Source organism: Pinus tabuliformis, chromosome 9, assembly GCF_031772625.1.
Source record: "Pinus tabuliformis cultivar Carrire ecotype Pingquan chromosome 9, CPIR1, whole genome shotgun sequence".
In the NCBI taxonomy this organism is placed as follows: Eukaryota; Viridiplantae; Streptophyta; class Pinopsida; order Pinales; family Pinaceae; genus Pinus; species Pinus tabuliformis.
The window spans coordinates 1,330,502,504-1,330,523,040 of record NC_142307.1 but is presented as its reverse complement, the minus strand read 5'-3'; the positions used below and the strand labels follow the sequence as shown (position 1 = coordinate 1,330,523,040).

General features: G+C 38.5%; 1 protein-coding gene across 1 annotated transcript in view; it reads right to left on the bottom strand.

The window, feature by feature from the left end:
- The window catches only part of LOC149153428 (protein RAE1-like), a 302,126-nt gene that overhangs the window by 235,784 nt on the left and 45,805 nt on the right, over positions 1-20,537 (bottom strand). The window contains exon 5 of the mRNA XM_089440171.1: positions 20,140-20,281. Coding sequence (XP_089296297.1) covers positions 20,140-20,281 — 142 coding nt within the window. The remainder of the gene's footprint in view (positions 1-20,139; positions 20,282-20,537) is intronic.

Below are 20,537 nucleotides of genomic sequence, written 5' to 3'. Positions count from 1 at the left end.
AGTCAAATCTTCAAGAACTATTTGGGAAGTTAAGTTCAATAAGGATTTTAGGATTGGGAACTCCTTCAGAAGGCATATTCCTCTAAACCTAACCCTCAAGTCCTACCTCCTCCTAGAAATCTTCGTACCTTGCTTGACAAGAAAGCTCTATTCTTAAAGCCCCCCTCTAGGAAGAGAATTATAAGGGTCACCTCATATCCATTAATCGATTTATCCCTTACAGGTGACCTTCTATATATACCGGGTCTCTTCCCATCGGTGAAAGTCCGTAAAGAGTAGGGAGTCTTAGCTGAGGTGACAATGGGCTAAGCCTCCATCGTTGCCCTTTCATCTAGCAATTTCCCTTTAAGAATCCCTTTTACGACCCCTACTAGTTTGAGCGGTAATAGGAAGCAAGGAAAGTCATTAAGGATCAACAACTCATGGAATTGAGTGAGCTATAAAAGGTGCCTGCCATAACGTATAATAAGACCAAATACATCATCCAATAACCACCAGATTTTTACCAAATTTGGATCTATTTCTTGAATGAAAGACACGTCCTCTGAGCAATCATGGAAAAAAATATGAAGAACTCTAATGCAAGCATTGAAATCACCCAATAAGATGGCATCCCCCATCATCAAGTATTGAAAGACGCTAGCATATATGTCATATGTAATGACCCATTTTTTATTTATAGGCAAAACTGTATTAGCATATGTACGATGTATGCATACGATAGCCACATATGCATACATTGCATACCTTGCACTAATATACTTATTAAATAATTATGAAAAATGCTTAAATATATAATAAAAGCTTTGAGTACCTAAAGTAATTAAGAAAGGAGATAATGCCTAAAAATTGACACTTAGATATTAAAGTTATAAGTTAATAATTATAATATCTATATATATATATATATATATATATATATATATATATATAAATTTTATTTTATTCAAATATTATAATTAAAGTTTAAATGTAAGAATTTACAGGCTAAGTTCCTCAGACAGAACACCAAAGGACACCGCTCACAAACAGATCACTAAAAAACACTAGTATTTTTGACGTGGTTAAAACCCTCAAAGAGGGAAACAGTCCACGGCCTGAGCCAACACGGCCACTTCAGGCAATTTATTAATGTAAAAGAAAGAAAATTTACATAAGCTTCTCTCATGAACGACCGGTCATCTAACAAATGACCCTCCATGCTCTTTAAATAGAGATCATGGACCAATCGGGTGTTAAGCCACGGATCAAGTGTCGGTAATACCGAGGAGAGAATAAATTGTCAGATCACTACATATCGTGACCGTCAGATTGTAAGTTACAAAAGTACATAATAAAGAAACACACTTTACCTAACTCTACACTAGACCAAGTTATACTTAACTATTTCCTATGTGTCGGAATATCCTCACATCCCCCTTAAGAACAACTTGGGATAGGATTGAAGGATGTACAAATATGACATAATAGGAGAAGGAAGGAGGCATTAGAGCCTATCCCCCCTTAGTGACAACTTCGAGAACTCCAACCATAAATCAAAGTTTAGTAAACTTCCCCTCTGTGAGAGCCTTTGTAAAGATATCTGCAACTTGATCATCTGTTGAACAAAATTGCACTTCAAGAACATGGTCGTGAATGAGCTTTCTGATGAAGTGCATGTGCAGTTCAATGTGTTTGTTGCGCTGATGTTGGACTGGATATTTGCATAGTTGAATGGCACTTTCATTATCACGCCAAAGTGAAGTCGGATGTTGTTGCTGAAAGCCAAACTCTAACAGGATCTAACAAAGCCACAGGGCTTCCTTACTAGCTTCTACGGCACCACGATACTCTGCTTCTGCTGAAGAAAGAGAAATGGCACTTTGTTTCTTGCAAGCCCATGTAATAGGTCCTGAACCAAGAGTGAACACGTAACCTGCAGTAGACTTCCAATCATCAGGGTCACCAGCCTAATCAGAATCAGTGAAACCAACCAATAGAGGAGATGCTTCTGAACTGTAATGAATCCCAAACTGAATTGTACCTCGAACATAACGAAGTATTCTTTTCGCTACTTTCCAATGACTTTCATGTGGATTTTGCATAAACCGAGCAATAAGGCCAACAGTAAAGGAAAGGTCATGACAAGTATGGTTCAAATACAAAAGTTTTCCTACAAGTTGACGGTATAAGGTAGCATCAACTTCAGGGGAAGTACAAGTGACTGAAAGTTTGGCTCCAGATTGAAAGGGAGAAGGGGCTGGCTTACAGTCTTCCATGTGAAAATGGCGTAGAAAATCACAGGCATCCTTGGATTGGGAAAGGGAAATACCTTCCTTGGATTGCAAGACTTGAAGACCAAGAAAATAATGCAAGTGTCCTAAGTATGTCATTTCAAACTTCTTTTTAAGGTTGGACTTCACATGTTTATAAGGTTGGGATCACTAGCAGTAAGGATAAGATCATCAACATAAAGAACAAGAATGATAAGAGACTTGCCCACTTTCTTGGTATAGACAGTATTGTCAGAATGACACCTAAAAAAGTCAGTTTCTAAAAGAAAGCTATCCATTTTGGCATACCAAGCTCGAGGAGCTTGCTTGAGACCATAAAGGGATTTCTTAAGCCGACATACAAGGTTGGAGTTTGTTTGTATAAAGCCAGTAGGTTGTTCCATATAGATTTCTTCATGCAAATCCCCATGCAAGAAGGCAGATTTAACATCCATCTGATGGACTTCCCATTTGAAAGAGGCAACAAGGGAAAGAACAAGGCGGATAGAGTTCATTTTGGCAACAGGGGAGAAGGTTTCAGTATAGTCAATGCCTTCAACTTGTGAAAAACCCTTAGCAACAAGATGAGCTTTATGTTTATCAACTTTTCCATCTGATCCATACTTGGTTCTGTAAACCCATTTGCATCTAACAAGTTTTCGTCCCTTTGGTAGAGGAACAAGATCCCATGTATCATTTGCCAATAATGAACGATATTCTTCATTCATAGTTGTGTCCCAATCTAGATGGCCTGAAGCTTCTGCAAAGGTGTCAGGATCATAATTCATTGAAGCTTGAACCAGTAAAGAAGAGGCTCTATCGAACTAAGAACGTGTACGTCGCTGATCTGTAGAATCACCGACAAGAGCGCCTGTTGCATCCCGAGTAGCACAGACCCATTTTGGAAGCTGAGGAGCTGAAGGAGGATCCTAAGAAGGTGGGGGAGGATTGTCATCCTCGCTTTCATCATCTGAAGAAGAAATATTTTCAAAAGTTGAAGAGATAGAGAGAGGTGGCACATCCGCTGAACTAGACTCGTAGGCCGATATATTTTCAGCAAACTTTACATCTCTTCTAATGATAACATTTTTGGACTTAAGTGGAATAAATCTATATCCTTTGACATCTTCAAAATATCCAACCAAAATACATTTTTCACTCTTAGGTTCTAAAGCTTTATGTTTCTCATCTGGAATATGGGCCCATGCTTCACTTCCAAAAACACGAAAGTGACTTACATCTAGTTTAATTGAGCTCCATGCTTCTTCTGGAGTGATATTCTTTAAAACCTTAGTAGGAATGCGATTTTTTATGTAATTTGCACAGTTAATTGCTTCTGCCCAAAAATTAAGACTAAGTCATTTAGATTGAAGCATACAATTAGCCATTTTCTTTAAGGTGCGATTCTTCCTTTCAGCTACACCATTTTGTTGTGAAGTATATGGAACAGTATGTTGCATTTGAATTCCATTCTCAGTGCAAAAGTTGATGAATTTGTTGTTAACATATCCTCTGCCATTATCAGATCTTAGCTTAAGAATTTGATGTCTAGATTGTTTTTCAACAAAGGCCTTAAAGGCCAAGAACATGTTAAATACTTCACTCTTGAGTTTTAAGAAGTATACCCAAGTGCGTCTGGAGAGATCATCAATGAAAGTTAAGAAATACTTGTAGCCAGAGAATGAAACAACTGGAAGTGGACCACATAAATCACTATGCACAAGTTGTAAAGGGGTTGAGGCATGCCAAGAGGCACGTTTTTCAAAACTATCCCAATGATGTTTTCCGAGTACACATCCGGAACAAACACCATCTCTGCAGGACACCATTGGAAGACCTGTCACCATATTTTCTTTACATAGATTCTAAAGGGAGCGATAGTTTAAGTGACCGAATCACTCATGCCAAAGTTTGCTCACTTCATCATTATGAGCAACAAATACCAAGGGAAGATTTGATGACCCAAAGTTGTTAAACTTATACAACCTTGTAGAATCATCAGCAATGCCAGTAGCTAAAATATGTCTAGGATCTCTTAGGTCCTTGACTACAACATCGTGAGGTGAAAATTCAACGATTTTACCTTCACCTGAATGAGTTATCTGATATACAAATACAAGGTTGTAGGATAAGGTTGGAAAACATAATACATCATTAAATTGACCATTGTTTATATGAACAGTTCTAGTCCCTACAACACTAAGAGATCTATCATCACCAACATATATATTTTTGGTGTTACAGTCATTTAAAAAAGAAAACATGGCTTTGTTTTTGGCCATGTGATAAGAAGCCCCAGAATCAATGAGCCACTCATGAGAATTAAAAGAAAAAGAAGATACATTTAGTGCATATCCAGACCGAGATGTTTGGCAACCACATGCAGAAAGTGTTATTTCTGAAGATGAAGTTGAAGTTGAAGAGTGCTCCAAATGGATGTTATGCTTCTTGATTGCTGCTTCCAAGGCTTCCATCTTCTTAAAGCATTTGAATTCTAAGTGGTCATCTCGATTACAAAAGTGGCAATGTCTATTAGTCTTCTTCCCTTTATTTTTATTTGCCTTATCATTTTTTTGAAATGATTTATCATTTTGAGGCTGAAATTGCTTAAGACCCTTGTTTGGTTTAGGACCGTTATTTTTAGGATATGGCTTCTTAGGATTATTTGAATTTGGTTGTTGTTGGGTGGCTAAGGCTTTCTTAGAAGAGTTTCCAAGATTAAGAAGACCAAGGTGTAAGAGTTTTTCTTGTTCTCTTATTAAAGAATCACAAAAGGCATCAAAAGAAGGGGACTTGTAGTCTTGTCTTTGAGAAATGAAGGCTTCTCTTGTAGAATGGAAGGTGGAAACAAACACAAAGTAGGTTGGTCCCAACTTAGTAAAAATGGAATAGATAAGGTTACCATCTTCTTTCTTAACCTTAACACCTTCCAAGAGAAGTCTAAGGGTTTTGAACTAGGACAGAAAATCTTCAATGGAAAAAAAATTATTGGGGTCCAATGTAAGCAACTCATTTTCGAGTTTATGGGCTCTAAGTTCATTTTTAATTCCAAAAACTTTAGTGATTTGTTTCATTGCTTCATTAGGAGTATCAAGTTCTGCGATATGGAATATAAGGTTTGGAGAAATAGACATCCCTATCAACCCACGTGCTTGATCTTGCCTATTTTCCCATTTCGCTACCTTATCTTCATCTTTTGATTTGGTTTCTTGGCCTGAGGCTATTCTGTAAAGACCTTTACTTCTAAGTATATCCACAATGTAGGACCACCATTGGAAATAGTTAGTGTTGTCAAGAATAACTTGGCATGGAATTTCCATTTTAACAGAAACTAAAGTTGTAGATGCTGAAAATAAGTGTTCCAATGGAAAGATCATGAAAAAATAGGCTGATTCAAAAAAAACGGCTCTGAAAACGGCTTCCGGATGAAGACATTATGGCTTTTTGAAAAAAAGTTGTTGAAGATGCCAACGAAGTGCAGGGATGAGCGGAAATGAATGATAATGTTATATTTAAAAAAAATCTGCCCCCTTTCCAAACTTAATCTAATTAGCTCAACAAAAAGAAAGACTTGAACTCAAGACCTCTATTCTCATAAAGTAGCTTTGGACCAAGTGAGCTAGATTAAAAGGTTAGTAATTTTTGGAAAAGAAGAAGGGTTTTTTTTAGTCATTGAAGCTTTGGGGTGTGTGCTTACTTGAGAAAACTCTTTTTTGCCTCCAAATCTTAAAAATGACGTAGCTAGGGCTACCGGAAACCTTTTCGTGTGAAATCAAAGGGGTTCCTCACTGGAACAGATGCTCCTAACACAATAGAGCAGTCCTCTTGGCCCGAAAGCAGTCAGAAACAGTAGATCTAGGAAACGGCAGTCGAATGCAGTTCTACCGGCTTCAAATTTGGATCACCAACAGATGCGGCCCTCAACTTGGCACTGATACCATGTAGGAATTTACAGGGTAAGTTCCTCAGACAGAACACCAAAGGACACCGCTCACAAACAGATCACAGATCAATACACCAGTATTGTTGACGTAATTAAAACCCTCAAAGAGGGAAACAGTCCACGGCCTGAGCCAATGCGGCCACTTCAGGGAATTTATTAATAAAAGAATGAAAATTTACATATGCTTCTCTCATGAATGTTACCCTACAAATGACCCTCCATGCTCTTTAAATAGAGATCATGGACCAATCAGGTGTTAAGCCACGGATCAAGTGTCGGTAATACCGAGGAGAGAATGAATCGTCGGATCACTACATATCGTGACCGTCGGATTGTAAGTTACGAAAGTACATAGTAAAGAAACACACTTTACCTAACTCTAAACTAGACCAAGTTATACTTAACTATTTCCTATGTGTCGGAATATCCTAACATTATAAAGCTAATTTTAGATAATAAACATTATAAACATATTAATGTAAATGTCCCTATAATTAAAATTCAAAAGTAAAATGGTTAATAAATGTTTGTACCCTTCTAGCAACACGTATTATTATGACTCCCTAAATCTAACCTGTTAAGAGTGGTAGAAGATGTTGAAGAAAGTGTAACTAGGTTCGGTCTTCATAATGACACATTCCAATGTAAATGATGTAAATTGTATCTAGCAAAATATTTTGTAAATTTGAGTCATGGGTTTCATGCTCAAAATTGTGTAGTAGCTCCCATTGTGAGCTCTAGGCTAGGTGATAGGTTTGTGTCATTGATATAAATATTTCACTTGTATATTATATGTAAAAAGAGGAGTTTGTGTCTCCAAGATCAAGGGCAAATCCATGTTAAATGTCTCCTCCAAATGCAAGGCTAAAGGACCAGCAATTCCGCATCAAGAACACTTGCAAAGTGATAAACAAATCGGCTTAAAGACAGAATTATAGGTCGGCTCATAGGTCAGCTTAAAGGCAGCACTAGAAGGCTATATATAGAGCCTACCTCCCTCCCATTCAAACATACATCTTACTCTCTCTAATTCTGTAAAGGATAAGAGCGAAAGAGTGCAAAGAAGTCTGCGTTCTCTAGCGAAGGGAAGAGGAACAGCTCGGTCACTTTCTAGGCCTGTTTTGGGTACTCTCTGCCACACGTGCGAAGGAGAAACAGTCCTCTTTTAGGGCTGCATCACAGTCCAAGTATATCACCTCTAAAGGGTTTGGTTTTGGTCTCAAAAGTTCGATTTTTCTGCCTAGATAGAAGCTCCAAGTGCTGCGAAGGAATAGGAGGCTAGGAGAGCCCTAGATCCACTCACACATGCGAAGAAGGAGCCATTTTCAGGTCTGCAACTAGGGCAGAAGTTACAGTCATCATCAAGAAGGTGTTTCATCTTGTTTGGGTCAAAATTTGAAGCATAGACATCACTCATTTTGTCCTCAAGGGAAGCGAGTTCCTAAGGAAGGCTAGAAGGGACATATTCTTGTCCACACGTGCCCAAGTAAACACAGTATTGCAGGTCTGATTTAGGACAGCAAGACAATCCTGATCTAGAGGGCAAATCACCCTTGTTTAAGGGCTCATTGTTGGGTGAAAAAGTTGTCTAGTAAGTGACCTTAATGCAAGCGAAACTTGGAGGGAAGAAGAAGGAATAAAGGAGCTGATCCTAGCACCTATAGTAGCTGATCTAATTCACTGTACAGCAGTAAGAGGACAGCAGCAGCTAAAGCTACTTGCCTTGATCTTGGAGACACAATAGTCAAAGGGTCTTTGTCTAGGTCTTGGAAATTTTGTCAAGTGAAGATTCTATAAGAAGATTTTCCGTGGGTTTTCCTCTCAAGGTCTTGGAGAGGTTTTGCCCTGGCTGCTGCCGATATCCTGTCTTATTGATCGTTTGCTTACTGTTCATGGTAGCTGGTTGATGAAGTTAACAAACACACACATAAGAAAGATCTTGTTTGAATAAGTAAAAAGGTTAAAAATACTTCACAAGCAGTTATCTAGATCAAGAAATCATTAACATATCAAAGCCCTGGGTTTCTCAACATGGTATCAGAGGGTACGGTAGCACATCAAGAAAGGGCTCATAAAGAACATTGAAGGAAAGGCAAGGCAGCTGAAGTCTTAGACAAGACAAGACCTAGATCTACACTCTAAACCCTATATCTATCAAAGAAAAGATAAGACCTTCATTCCTAAAGAGCAGATCTACAAAAGGAAGGCATCAAGCATCATCTCACTCGAGTTGGAAAGCAGATCTACAAGTTCGAGACATCAAGTTCCCTCACATTCAAGTTGAAGGTCAGATCTACAAGCTCCCTCGCGTCCAAGCCAAAGGCAGATATCGAAAGGCAAGCTTCAAATCTTCATACTAAGTAAGTATCTTATACGTGATCAAATATACTTCTGATAAAATGATTTCTTGCAAGGAGTGTGATAAGCTAGCCGGGAATGCTAACTTCCTTGTGTGGAAAAAGAGAACTGATCTCAAACTGAGTGAACAAGATTTGATGGACTATGTGAAAGGAAAAGTTCCTATTCCTCCCAAAGATCAATGTCTAGAAATAGAGAGAAACAATAAGCAGGAAATAAGAACCCAAAGAATTTTGATAGAATCAATCAAGGACTCCTTGATTCCCTATGTGGCAAAGTTGGAGGCATCAAAGCAGATCTATGATAAACTAACAGAAATGTTTTCAGGTAAGACCTCAGAGGAAGCAATCTCTCTCAGAGAGAAGATCTACAAGATGAAGGTCAACAAAGAAGAACGTGTAGCTACATACTTCATGAAGATCACAGAATTGAGAGATCAACTAAGGAATCTGGGAGAAGTGATGTCTAATAAGGAAATGACATCTATAATACTGAATGCAATAGCTGTGGATTGGGGTAACTTTAAGTCTAAGCATATGTAACAGAATAGAAGCATCCCCACTAAAAGATCTGTGGTCTATGTGTAAAATTGAGGGATATAAACTTGAGGCCAAGACAGATATTAAAGTTGGGCCCAAGGAGCAAGCACTTGCTGCCAGGTTGAAGAGAAAAGGAAAGTTTGGTAAGTTTTAAAGGTTTGGTCCCCAGCAACATCCCAAGAAAGACATGACAAAGATTCAATGCTTTGAATGTCATGAGTATGGACACTACCAGAGAGATTGTCCCAAACGAAAGAAGAATGACAAGTCACAAGAGGAAACATGATGCAGCACATGTCACCCAGGAAGTTCAAGACAATGAAAGAAGCCAAAGAAGGAGGAACCACAGGATCTTTACTATGATTAAAGATCACCTCCTGTTTTCGTTCATAGATCTTAATTGCATGATAGATTGCACAGCATTTTGTGACATGTTGTAATTCATGGACATTCTTATATAGTATTGGTTAGTAGTTCTTTGAAGGATGTATTGTTTGACTATGTACATTGTATTCTGTACCATCCATAGAAAACACTTGATGTATGAGGATATGTTGAATCCTCTGAAAGAACTGTTGAAGTTACGATACAAGTGTGTTGTATAGGAATTTCTTTATGAAAGGATTCTAGGAAAGAATGAAGTGCAATTTGTAGGAAACCCTAAGATCAGAACACTTTGGTTCTCCGAATCTCTGAAGGGTTTTACAGGCAAATATTCTATGTAAAGAATCCAGGTTCATGAAATTCAGAATAATGGTACTAAGAGAAGCTGCAAGAGTCAAGTCAACTCCGTTGCAGGTCAAAAATCCTTCAAGAATTCCGCGGTAAGAATCATGGTATGATTCAAGACTGATGAGGTATGTATGTTATTGAATTTTAAGATATCATGTCATTTGTTTTTGGTATAGAAGATCTCTTTCTCTAGTTTGCAGCAGGTGAACATATGAGTCTATGACCTCATTTGGAACATGAGGTGGAGCTCTACAGTAAAGAGGAAGAAAGAGATCCAAGAAGATACCATGATCTTAAGGATTCAATATCCAATGGATATGTCATCTCCCAACAGAAGGCATGAAGCACTGTAAAAGAAGAAGAAGACCCTTTGACACTTGAACAGCCTTGGAGATAGAAGCATGAAAGATATTGGTACAAGATGTCACTAGAAAACGCCATCACCAAAAGGTAATATGTGATTTGTTTTTGGTTTCTGACCTCTTGGAGAAAGTCTGGGTATGTGTGCATGGCCATGGTAAGGAGAGTTGTGAAGGATGTCACAACTATGTACCTTGTGATCTAGAGCAATCACCGTTGAAGGAAAAGTGAAGATAGATGGCCCTATGAAGGAAGCCCCAGATATAAAGCCAAAAAGGATACTTTCCGGGAAAGAAGGAATCACATGATGAAGGAAAGTGATGAATGGATGGACCCTACATATGAAGAAAGTGATGACATCAAGGTTATGGATCATCAAGCAACTAGAAGACCCTTTAAAGCACTGATGATAGAGTCCATGTTTAAGAGGGACCTCGGGAAGGTTCCTACGAGGAAAGGAACTTGAACAGGTTTCTGAGTAAAGAGAAACTTGGAACTCGTCCTTGGTTAAGAGGGAGAGTTAGAAATGACATTCTTGTCTTCAGTTTGGAAGAAAAAATGGAGGATTGTGTAATCATCTGGCATCTGACACTCTTTGAGGATGTGGTAGGGCATCCAAGACAAGAGTGGGCAAGAGGACCGATATTCTTGAGCACCGGGAACCCAAGATGAGAATAGTCCTAGTAGGGCATACTCGGAGAACACCTAGGTGGGTATGACCCTAAGAGAGACAATGATGATGTGTGTCTATCAGTCATTGGTCTCGCCAACATTGTGCTCTGATCTAAGTGAGAGATAGAGTTGTTAGTCAAGGCCTTGCTATATGAAAACAATGTTGGTTGAAATGATGCTATAACAGATGGATTGCAAATCCGATCTTCTTATGAGAATTCTTCTGTGAACTTGAAAAATTGTCCAAGTACCATGTATGTATGAATACCTCCCTAGTTAAGAGGGAGTGTTGAAGAAAGTGTAACTAGGTTCAGTCTTCATAATGACACATTCCAATGTAAATGATGTAAATTGTATCTAGCAAAATATTTTGTAAATTTGAGTCATGGGTTTCATGCTCAAAATTGTGTAGTAGCTCCCATTGTGAGCTCTAGGCTAGGTGATAGGTTTGTGTCATTGATGTAAATATTACACTTGTAAATTGTATGTAAAAAGATGAGTTTGTGTCTCCAAAATCAAGGGAAAAACCATGTTAAATGTCTCCTCCAAATGCAAGGCTAAAGGACCAGCAATTCGGCATCAAGAAGACTTCCAAAGTGATAATACAAGTCGGCTTCAAGACAGAATTATAGGTCGGCTCATAGGTCGGCTTAAAGGCAGCACTAGAAGGCTATATATAGAGCCTACCTCCCTCCCATTCAAACATACATCTTACTCTCTCTAATTCGGTCAAGGATAAGGGCGAAGGAGTGCAATGAAGTCTGCGTTCTCTAGCGAAGGGAAGAGGAACAGCTCAGTCACTTTCTAGGCCGGTTTTTGGGTACTCTCTGCCACCTCTAAAGGGTTCGGTTTTGGTCTCAAAAGTTCGAGTTTTCTGCCTAGATAGAAGCTCCAAGTGCTGCGAAGGGATAGGAAGCTAGGAGAGCCTTAGATCCACTCACACATGCAAAGAAGGAGCCATTTTTAGGTCTGCAACTAGGGCAGAAGTTACAGTCATCGTCAAGGTGGTGTTTCATCTTGTTTGGGTCAAAATTTGAAGCATATACATCACTCATTTTGTCCTCAAGGGAAGCGAGTTCCTAAGGCTAGAAGGGACATATTCTTGTCCACACGTGCCCAAGTAAACACAGTATTGCAGGTCTGAGTTAGGACAGCAAGACAGTCCTGATCTTGAGGGCAAATCACCCTTGTTTGAGGGCTCATTGTTGGGTGAAAAAGTTGTCTAGTAAGTGACCTTGATGCAAGCGAAACTTGGAGGGAAGAAGAAGGAATAAAGGAGCTGATCCTAGCACCTATAGTAGCTGATCTAATTCACTGTACAGCAGTAAGATGACAGCAGCAGCTAAAGCTACTTGCCTTGATCTTGGAGACACAATAGTATCTTGAAGACACAATAGTCAAAGGGTCTTTGTCTAGGTCTTGGAAATTTTGTCAAGTGAAGATTCTATAAGAAGATTTTCTGTGGGTTTTCCTCTCAAGGTCTTGGAGAGGTTTTGCCCTCGCTGCTGCCTATATCCTGTGTTATTGATCTTTTGCTTATTGTTCAAGGTAGCTGGTTGATGAAGTTAACAAACACACACATAAGAAAGATCTTGTTTGAATAAGTAAAAAGCTTAAAATACTTCACGAGCAGTTATCTAGATCAAGAAACCATTAACATATCAAAGCCCTAGATTTCTCAACAGAAAAAGGCAGTGACCGCCTGAGAAAAAAAAAACTATTTATGCAAGTACATGCATAACTAGAGGGGGAAAAAAGGGAACGGAAGACTGAAATTCTGAACTGAAGATTGGAATTCGAATTTGAAGGAGTGGAGTGGAATCCAGAACTGGAGATTTGAGCAATTATTCTTGAAGCTTTTGGGCACGGGGGCCAAACTACTTCAAATTGGAAGTATTTTGGCGCTGGGTACACAGATTGTCTAGTTTGGCTAGGAGATTTCGGTTATTTGGTAACCACAGTGAACTTGGAGCAAGGACAATGTGGGACGACATCAAATTCAAAATAAAACAGGTATTTATAATAAATTTAATTAATAAGTTTGGTTCCTAAATTTCACTGTCTGCAATGTTAGAAGTAAATTCCTAATTTTCCGAATTTAGAAACCTTACAATATAGTTCAAAATAGGGGTCTCTAGCTAAATTACTATGAATAGCAAATTGAGATGAACAAGGAGTAAGTAATAAAATACCACAAAGATGTCTCTAGGGAGAGGTATATATTCACTAAAGCGAACCACATAAACCTAGCGAACTCATCTAAAGCCACTAAAGAAACCTTATTCTCGAGAAGCCTATAGTTAGGCAAGCAACTTCACCTGAACATTTACCACCACCTAAAAATCTAGTCTCCAATCGATAAGAGAAAAACCAATAATAGCTTGTTATTTCTAGGAGTGACTAAACAAGGCTCACACAAGTGTCAAGAATAAAGAGGATATTGAATGTATCAAGAGCATCGAGAAGATCATGCCCAAAGATGACTAGGAAGATCCATTGTCATTCCAGCAACCTATTAGAAACCCAAACATTGTCAACTCCTCCAATGGGACCTTTATTTAGAGATTCCAAGCCAGGAGCACCCAGGAGGAGGGAAATCGTAGATGACGGCCCTAAGGCTATGAATCACTAGATTCACCACCCATTTCCCTACTTATTGTGCTGCTACAACCAGCTCTTGTTGAAAGGCGTAGTGAGAGAAGGTCTTCTTTGGCCCGTGCCTTAGCCAGAAAGACCATGGACGAGTTTGTGGAGATGGAGAATTCATGTGTAGTGATGGAGCTTCAATCACGTGCAGCCTTCCTCAGTTAACTATAGGATCAAGTGGCATTCCAAGTTTAGAAGAGGACGAGTTGGGAGCTTCAGTTTGTAATTGAGGCAAGGACCAGTTAGAGAGTCAGTTAAACTCAGTTAACAAGTCAATCACAACTGTCGTTCTAAAATTGTATTTTCAGAATTTAGCATGGATCGAAGTGATTAAAGGAGGATGAAGGCACAATTATAACCAAGTTGTTTGGCTCACGAAGGACTGTGACAAGACACAGCTCACTAGAATGTGAGAGACAGCACAGTTTTGTGTGAGATCATTCTTGCTGTGTGTGCGTACTTTGGAGGAACCAATACACAATTCTGAGGAGGCTTTCTTATGCAGAATTGCACTAGGAGTTAGGGGTTGTGTCCTAAAGAATAGGAGACCCGCTACGCTAGAGAATAGGAGGCATGTGCACAAAGAATTTGGGCCATCAGTGGAGACCTGTGTGTAAAGAATTCAGGCCAAGCAGTGGAGATCGGCGCAAGGAAATAGAGCCAGGCAGGCCGCAAGGAAGTAGGAGCTGGATCAAGTGTGTTTGCAGGGTGAGTCCAGCTAGTACAGCACGAGGACTAGATTGTTATCAGTGTGATAAATTGCCCTGTAAGAGATCAGATTGCTCAAACTTTGTCAATAAAAATACTAAGCAAAGAAAAGAGTTTTCCCAATTGGGTTTCCCAAGAAAAATTATTGTATTGATTTGTGTGACTGTGTTTTTTGTTGGAAATAATATTGAGAGGGGGGATGAATCAGTATTATCAGATCAATTATTTTTATTTCACAATTAAATTTGTATACGCTACTTCAGTTAGCAAATACCGCGTATGTACGCAACTTCAGTTAAGGAAACACGCGTATATGAGCAAACTTGTGAGTTAAATCATTCTTCAGATGTTAATCATTAATCTGTGCATCAAAACATATGAACAGTAACCAGGAACAGTAAAACAAAACAGGCAATCACACATAAGAACACCAGATATAAGGTGGAAACCCAATGTGGGTGAAAACCACCTGCTGCAATGCGTCTCTATCTTCTTTCAATTAGAAACTTCCTTTTACAATGTTTCTGTACTGGTGCAGACTTATACCAGTACGCAGGCTTCAACCTGCAGAAGGCTACAACCTTCTCTCGTTCTCCAGTTTCTCCTGGAAGGGAGCTACAACCCCCTTAGCTCTTGTACTAGCTAAGGTACTAGTACGTAGGTGCTGACCTACAGAAGGCTTCTACCTTCTCTTTTCTTCCAGGGACCACGTTTCATAAATTTTCAGACTGGATCCATGAATATCAATCAAACATCTAATAGATCTGCAACAATACTAAATCAACCAATAAAGTCTCAGAATGTTATAACCAGAAAAACAGCGCCAGTAACCTGACACCAATTCTGAACCCAGAACACTGCAGTAATAAACAAAGGCAGCTAAAACATATTTCAAGAGACGTACGCTACTTCACCAATAGAAACCTACGTACATATGCAGCTATGCCAAAACCAACCAGCATATACGCAGTCTTCACTTGCTTAACCTGCGTGTATATGTGCCTCTGCCGTGCCGAACCTGCGTACAGATCTATAAAAGATAATTTATCCTCAGACGTCAGTTATACCCAGATTATCAGTTTTATAGATCTAATCATGCGCCAAATATAACAGATCAAAATCACACAATGATACTACTATTCAAGCCTTGAGATCTTGACCCATCAATAGAACTTAACCATCTTGTAATGTTTAGGTTCCTCCTTGATTCAGGTTCAACTATGTCTCACCAACCAATCACCAATCTTCCAGATCTTGCTCCTCTTCAGATATTCAATACATAAGTTGATCCCTTGCCAAATGATCTCCTTCCCTTTTTATAGTCTAGGCCTTACTCAAACCATGGTCCAAAACCATAGAGATCCAATACTAGGGACCCAATACCTAGGTTTAATACTTAGAAAGCAATACCAAGGATCAAAAACCATAGGTTCGAATATGTCGGACTAAATACCATGGACCAACCATAAGATTTCCCACATGTACGCGCTTTTCTTTGCATGAAAGTGCGTGCATACGTATACGCGCCTTCTGATCGGTAGACCCGCGTGTATACGCGACTTTGTCAAGATGAACCTGCGTATACCTCATTTTCTTTCATTCTGAGAGCCTGAACTGTGATCTGCCTTTTTGAGTGAGTTGCCATCAAGGACAACACCTGTGCCATAGTGCCAAACCTATGCCATAATGCCAACATTTTTATCTCTGTGTTTTATTCCGCTGCTTATCAGTTAAAGAACTTTGTATCTTGGTGAAGGTCAAGTAGGTTTCAGTATTGGTTGCATTGTTTTTTCAGTTATTCATTAAGTAGTTGCAAAGTTCTATGGAAATTTAACAGCTCCTTCGAGAGTTTAATCTGTAACTTCAAATCAAGTGAGATCCTTGTCTAGGAATAACTTATTGAAAAGGGAAAATAGTCTACACTTTGTGTAATCATTCGCAGCTGACCAACTATCAATCTAATCACAGTCGACCTAAACAAAATGAAATGTGTCGAATGAACTCTGAACCATTCAATCTCAAGAATAATATCTAAAATCTCAAGGTGATCCCAAAGAAACATGGTGCAAACTTGCACGGGCTCCAGGGAATGGGAGGGTAAGCGAAACCCCCTGATTTTTAAATTTAATTACTAAGCCCTCTTAATGTGCTCTTCCATTAGCTTGGCCTAGACGACTTTCTTGACCTCAGCAACAGAATGAGTGTTCTTGTCCTTACCCTTAACTACCTATGCCCATGATTTTATGTAGGTATCTATTTCCTGTTTCTTTTTTATTTTTTAGATCAAAAGTTTATGCATGCAAAGCATCATCTGTTGGTTGTAGTGTATCTCATATTTGGTTTACGCTTTGCAACTTTTTGAGGGATAGAATCTCTAACTCCACCTCTATAACTCTAGAGGCCAAATTTCTCACTTCTACGTATAGTTGGTTGAAAATTTAGGTAAACCTACAAATCTTTTAAGTTAGGAGAGCTGCATTTGTAGAAACCTCGAGACATGTCTTTGTCTTACTCTATTAAGATGCACCTATACTGGTACATCTTCCATTCACTGCAAAACCACTATCCTGTCTAGTTTTCCCCATGATTATGTTCCTTCCATTATAGTAATGGGTTGTGTGCCCAGTAAACCAAAAGAAAGGGGAATGTGTGAACTCAAGGGGGTTAACAAGGGCATCAATGGTGTGTAAGGAGCAGGGGCAGGAGCTGGCGAGAAGGGCTTGGGGACAGTAGTTAGGGGGCTAACACAAAGAGGATGAAGAAGGGACATGTGGGGCGGGGACAAGAAGAGGAAGTAGATATGTGGGCAAGAAGGTGGGGACGGTAATGAGGGGGTTATATAGAGAGGATGAGGAAGGGACATGGGGGAGGATGGAGAACCAAAAGAGGAAGGAGAAACATAAGAGCATGGGATAGGCAAGATAGGCATCTAGTTAGCAAGGCCCTATCCAAGATTCGAACATTGGAGCCGACAAGGCGTTGGTCGAAAGCACAAGCAACTCGAGGGTCTACAACCACTGGGTGAGAGTGTGGTATGTTAAAATTTGGGTATCAGAGGACAAGTGGTTCCCTAAGGCTTTGATCTTTGGCCTAGGGAAAAGTGTCCAAATTTATTTGTACTTTTCTCCTAAAGTGACTTCATAAGTGGTAAAATATAATTTAAAAGTAACATTATAAGTGGTAAAGTTGCATTCTAATTTAAAAGTGACTTTATAAGTGGTAAAGTTACATTCTAATTTAAAGGTGACTTTATAAGTGGTTAAAGTTACATTCTAATTTAAAGGTGACTTTATTAAAGTCAATGAAAAATTAGAAAATGAAAAAGTGACTATGGAAATAAAAGGCTAAGTGGGTCTTTATTTAAGTGGGTGAGTTAAAAAATAGAAAGTGAGAATTAAATGCACATTTATTCTCATCCCTAGATCTAAATGAATCTCAGCCATTAGATCTTAGGGTAACCCAAAAGGTCATTTAGAGAGTAAAAGGAGAAGAGAAGAGAGAAAGATCAATTCATTCTTTCATGAGCATTTTGAGAGAAATAGAAGAGACAGCAAGGAGAAAATTTCTGAGCAATGAAGAAGTGAAAGAGAGCAGCAAGAAGACATTTCAGCAAATCATGGGCAGTAGCATTTATTGGCACGCATCCCAAGTGTACAGCAGGAGAACGGCACGGAAATCGAGGAAGATGGGCAGCAGCAAAGGCACGAATTTCAAAGCAAGTTTTGGGCAAGATTTTCGAGGCAGCTGTACTACTGAAATCCGTACGGTTCGCACAGCAAGTTCTATGCATGTTTTTCGAGGCAAGTCGTACAGCATTTAATGGTTGTTTGCTAATTGGCACAATTTTCGAGTTGTAGTTCAAGCACGGAAATCAAGATAAGTCATAATTTGTGGTTGTTGGAATTTTCATTGTGTATTTCAATTTCTCTGTAAAAGCATTTTTAGAAATAAAGAAGAGCTCTCAAACTGCTTTTCCCCAAGAGTTGTAGGGGGTTTTTCCACGGTCACATTCACAAAAAATCACTGCGTTATTTTTCTGTGTGGCTATCATAATTTTATTGTGTTTTATTTCTGCAATTTCAGCAATTGTGAAATCTCTAAATTTGTGTTTTCAGAAAATATTGTCATTTCCATATTTTATAATTTTTATCATGCTTGGATTTAAAACTAAATGCATGGAGTGATAAGGAAAACTGATAACTGGAGTGGGGTTGAAATTTCTTCATGGTAGCTCAAGGGCCTGCGACAACTGAAATGAGAGAACTTTGAAACAATGGCAACACGAATACCCATGTCTAGAAAGAAATGCAAAACAAGCCAACGAGAATCAAGTTGGGTGGGAGTTAGAGATGAGAGCAAGAGCCAGCGAGTGTTGGAGCCGACAAAATGTTGGACAAAATGCCAGAGCTAAGAAAGCATTGGAGCCAATGGAGCATTGGAGTAGAATCAAATGGACATTAAGAATCATAGAGATTCTTATTTAGAGATGTTATCAACCAATAAATCAACAAAAGTATGAAAAACAATGGTTCCAAAAAACAAGATGGAAGATACAAGGATGTTTTACCATCATCCTAATTAGAAAAGTCATCATATTATTCAACAAACTAACGTAAAACAAAATCAATATTTGAAACTAACTGAAGATCCTAACACATCGAAGAGAAGCTCATGTGTGGAATCTTATCATTTCCAAAATCACAGAGATCATTGCCACACAATTTTGCAAAAAATTGAATATGTTAGGGTTGAGTGTTGACCATTTCACAATAAGGCAGTTCTGCTCAATGCTTTTAAGTCATATTGTCTTGTGTCATCAGCTATTACAGCTTCAAGTACACGGAATGATGAGGAGTTACAAGGAAGAACAAAAACATAAGCTTGTCCATAAAATGCTTTGAGAACAAAGCATCTTTGAAAGGAAAGGCAACGTAATGAACATAGATAGATAAGTAAACATCAAATAAAATAATAATAATAATTGAAGCAACACATCTTAATTGAAGGACGTGACCTAACCATGGGACATGACCCATCAACCATATTGATTAGTCAATGTGTATAAATATACCATCACATTGTCAATTGGATGTAGCTCAGGTGGTTGAAGAAATGTTGTTATCCTCCCCACCTGAGTTCAATTCCTACATGTGACATGTTGAGTTCATAATGAGTATATCCTTGCAATGGGTTTGAGCCTTGTTTGAGAGACACTCGAGAACTGAAACATGTATATTCCTCATGGAATATAAAGGTATTTCTACAAGGAAAAAAAATGTATACCATCAAATGGCAAGGTATCAAACATTCTATCATCTATCTTATTCATTATTAAATAAAAAAATTTGAACCAATATGGATTTCAACCTATTGTCATGACATTGGATCTTTATTAGTAAATGAACTACTGTTCATTTCAGCATTATGGGAATTATTTGCAAGCAAATCCAATTAATAACAATTTATAAATTTATAATTGATGTAAGAAAATTATAGGCCCTCCTTTCATGAATAACAATAGATCATAATGCCAACATTTAACCTGAGCATGTTTTTCTATCCAACAAAATCTTTACAGAAAACCAAAACAGTCAAATTTGTCCAGGAGTTCCTAATCAGGGATTTCTGCATTCTAACTCTGAATGTTACTATTTATTATGTGAAAGGATGCATAAAGTGGGTTCAAACTGTAATATCATTCAGGCAACCAAAACATCACTGCTTGTCAAAAGTTAAAGCCCCCTTATGTATAACCCTAATTCGACTAAAAGAACACTATGCAAGCAGCAAACTTAAGCTGAATATTTGAAAAAAGATGAAAATGAAAGATTGTATCATAACTAAAGTAACAACAGAGTTCCAGCAGTAGCACAATTATAATACAATATAATTAGCACATCTCTAGACAAACAAGGTTAGAAGTAATTACTTGAGGATTCTGCAAATTAAAAATTATAAGATTCCTATCGGCAGTCCCAACAACCATAAGAGGATGCCGAACACTCAATGCAAAACAACGCTCTGGTAATTGCTGTGTATGCACTGGGTTTGACTGTCGTGTATCCCAATACCTGAAGAGAGATAAACAATTAGGAAATACGCAGAAAATACTGCTGACAAACGATAAACTACAACTCCAAAAAATCCTAGAACAATGTTTTATTGAATGCCACTTTCAGAGTGTTGACCTATATAGTATAAACATTACTTGCTGCTTGCTGAGAAAAAACAAATAAACACAAATTGCTTGAATGTAAACCCTGGGTACACTGAATTTGACATACAAAAGAACCAAATATTATTCCATTGAGTGGACTCCAGTGTAGA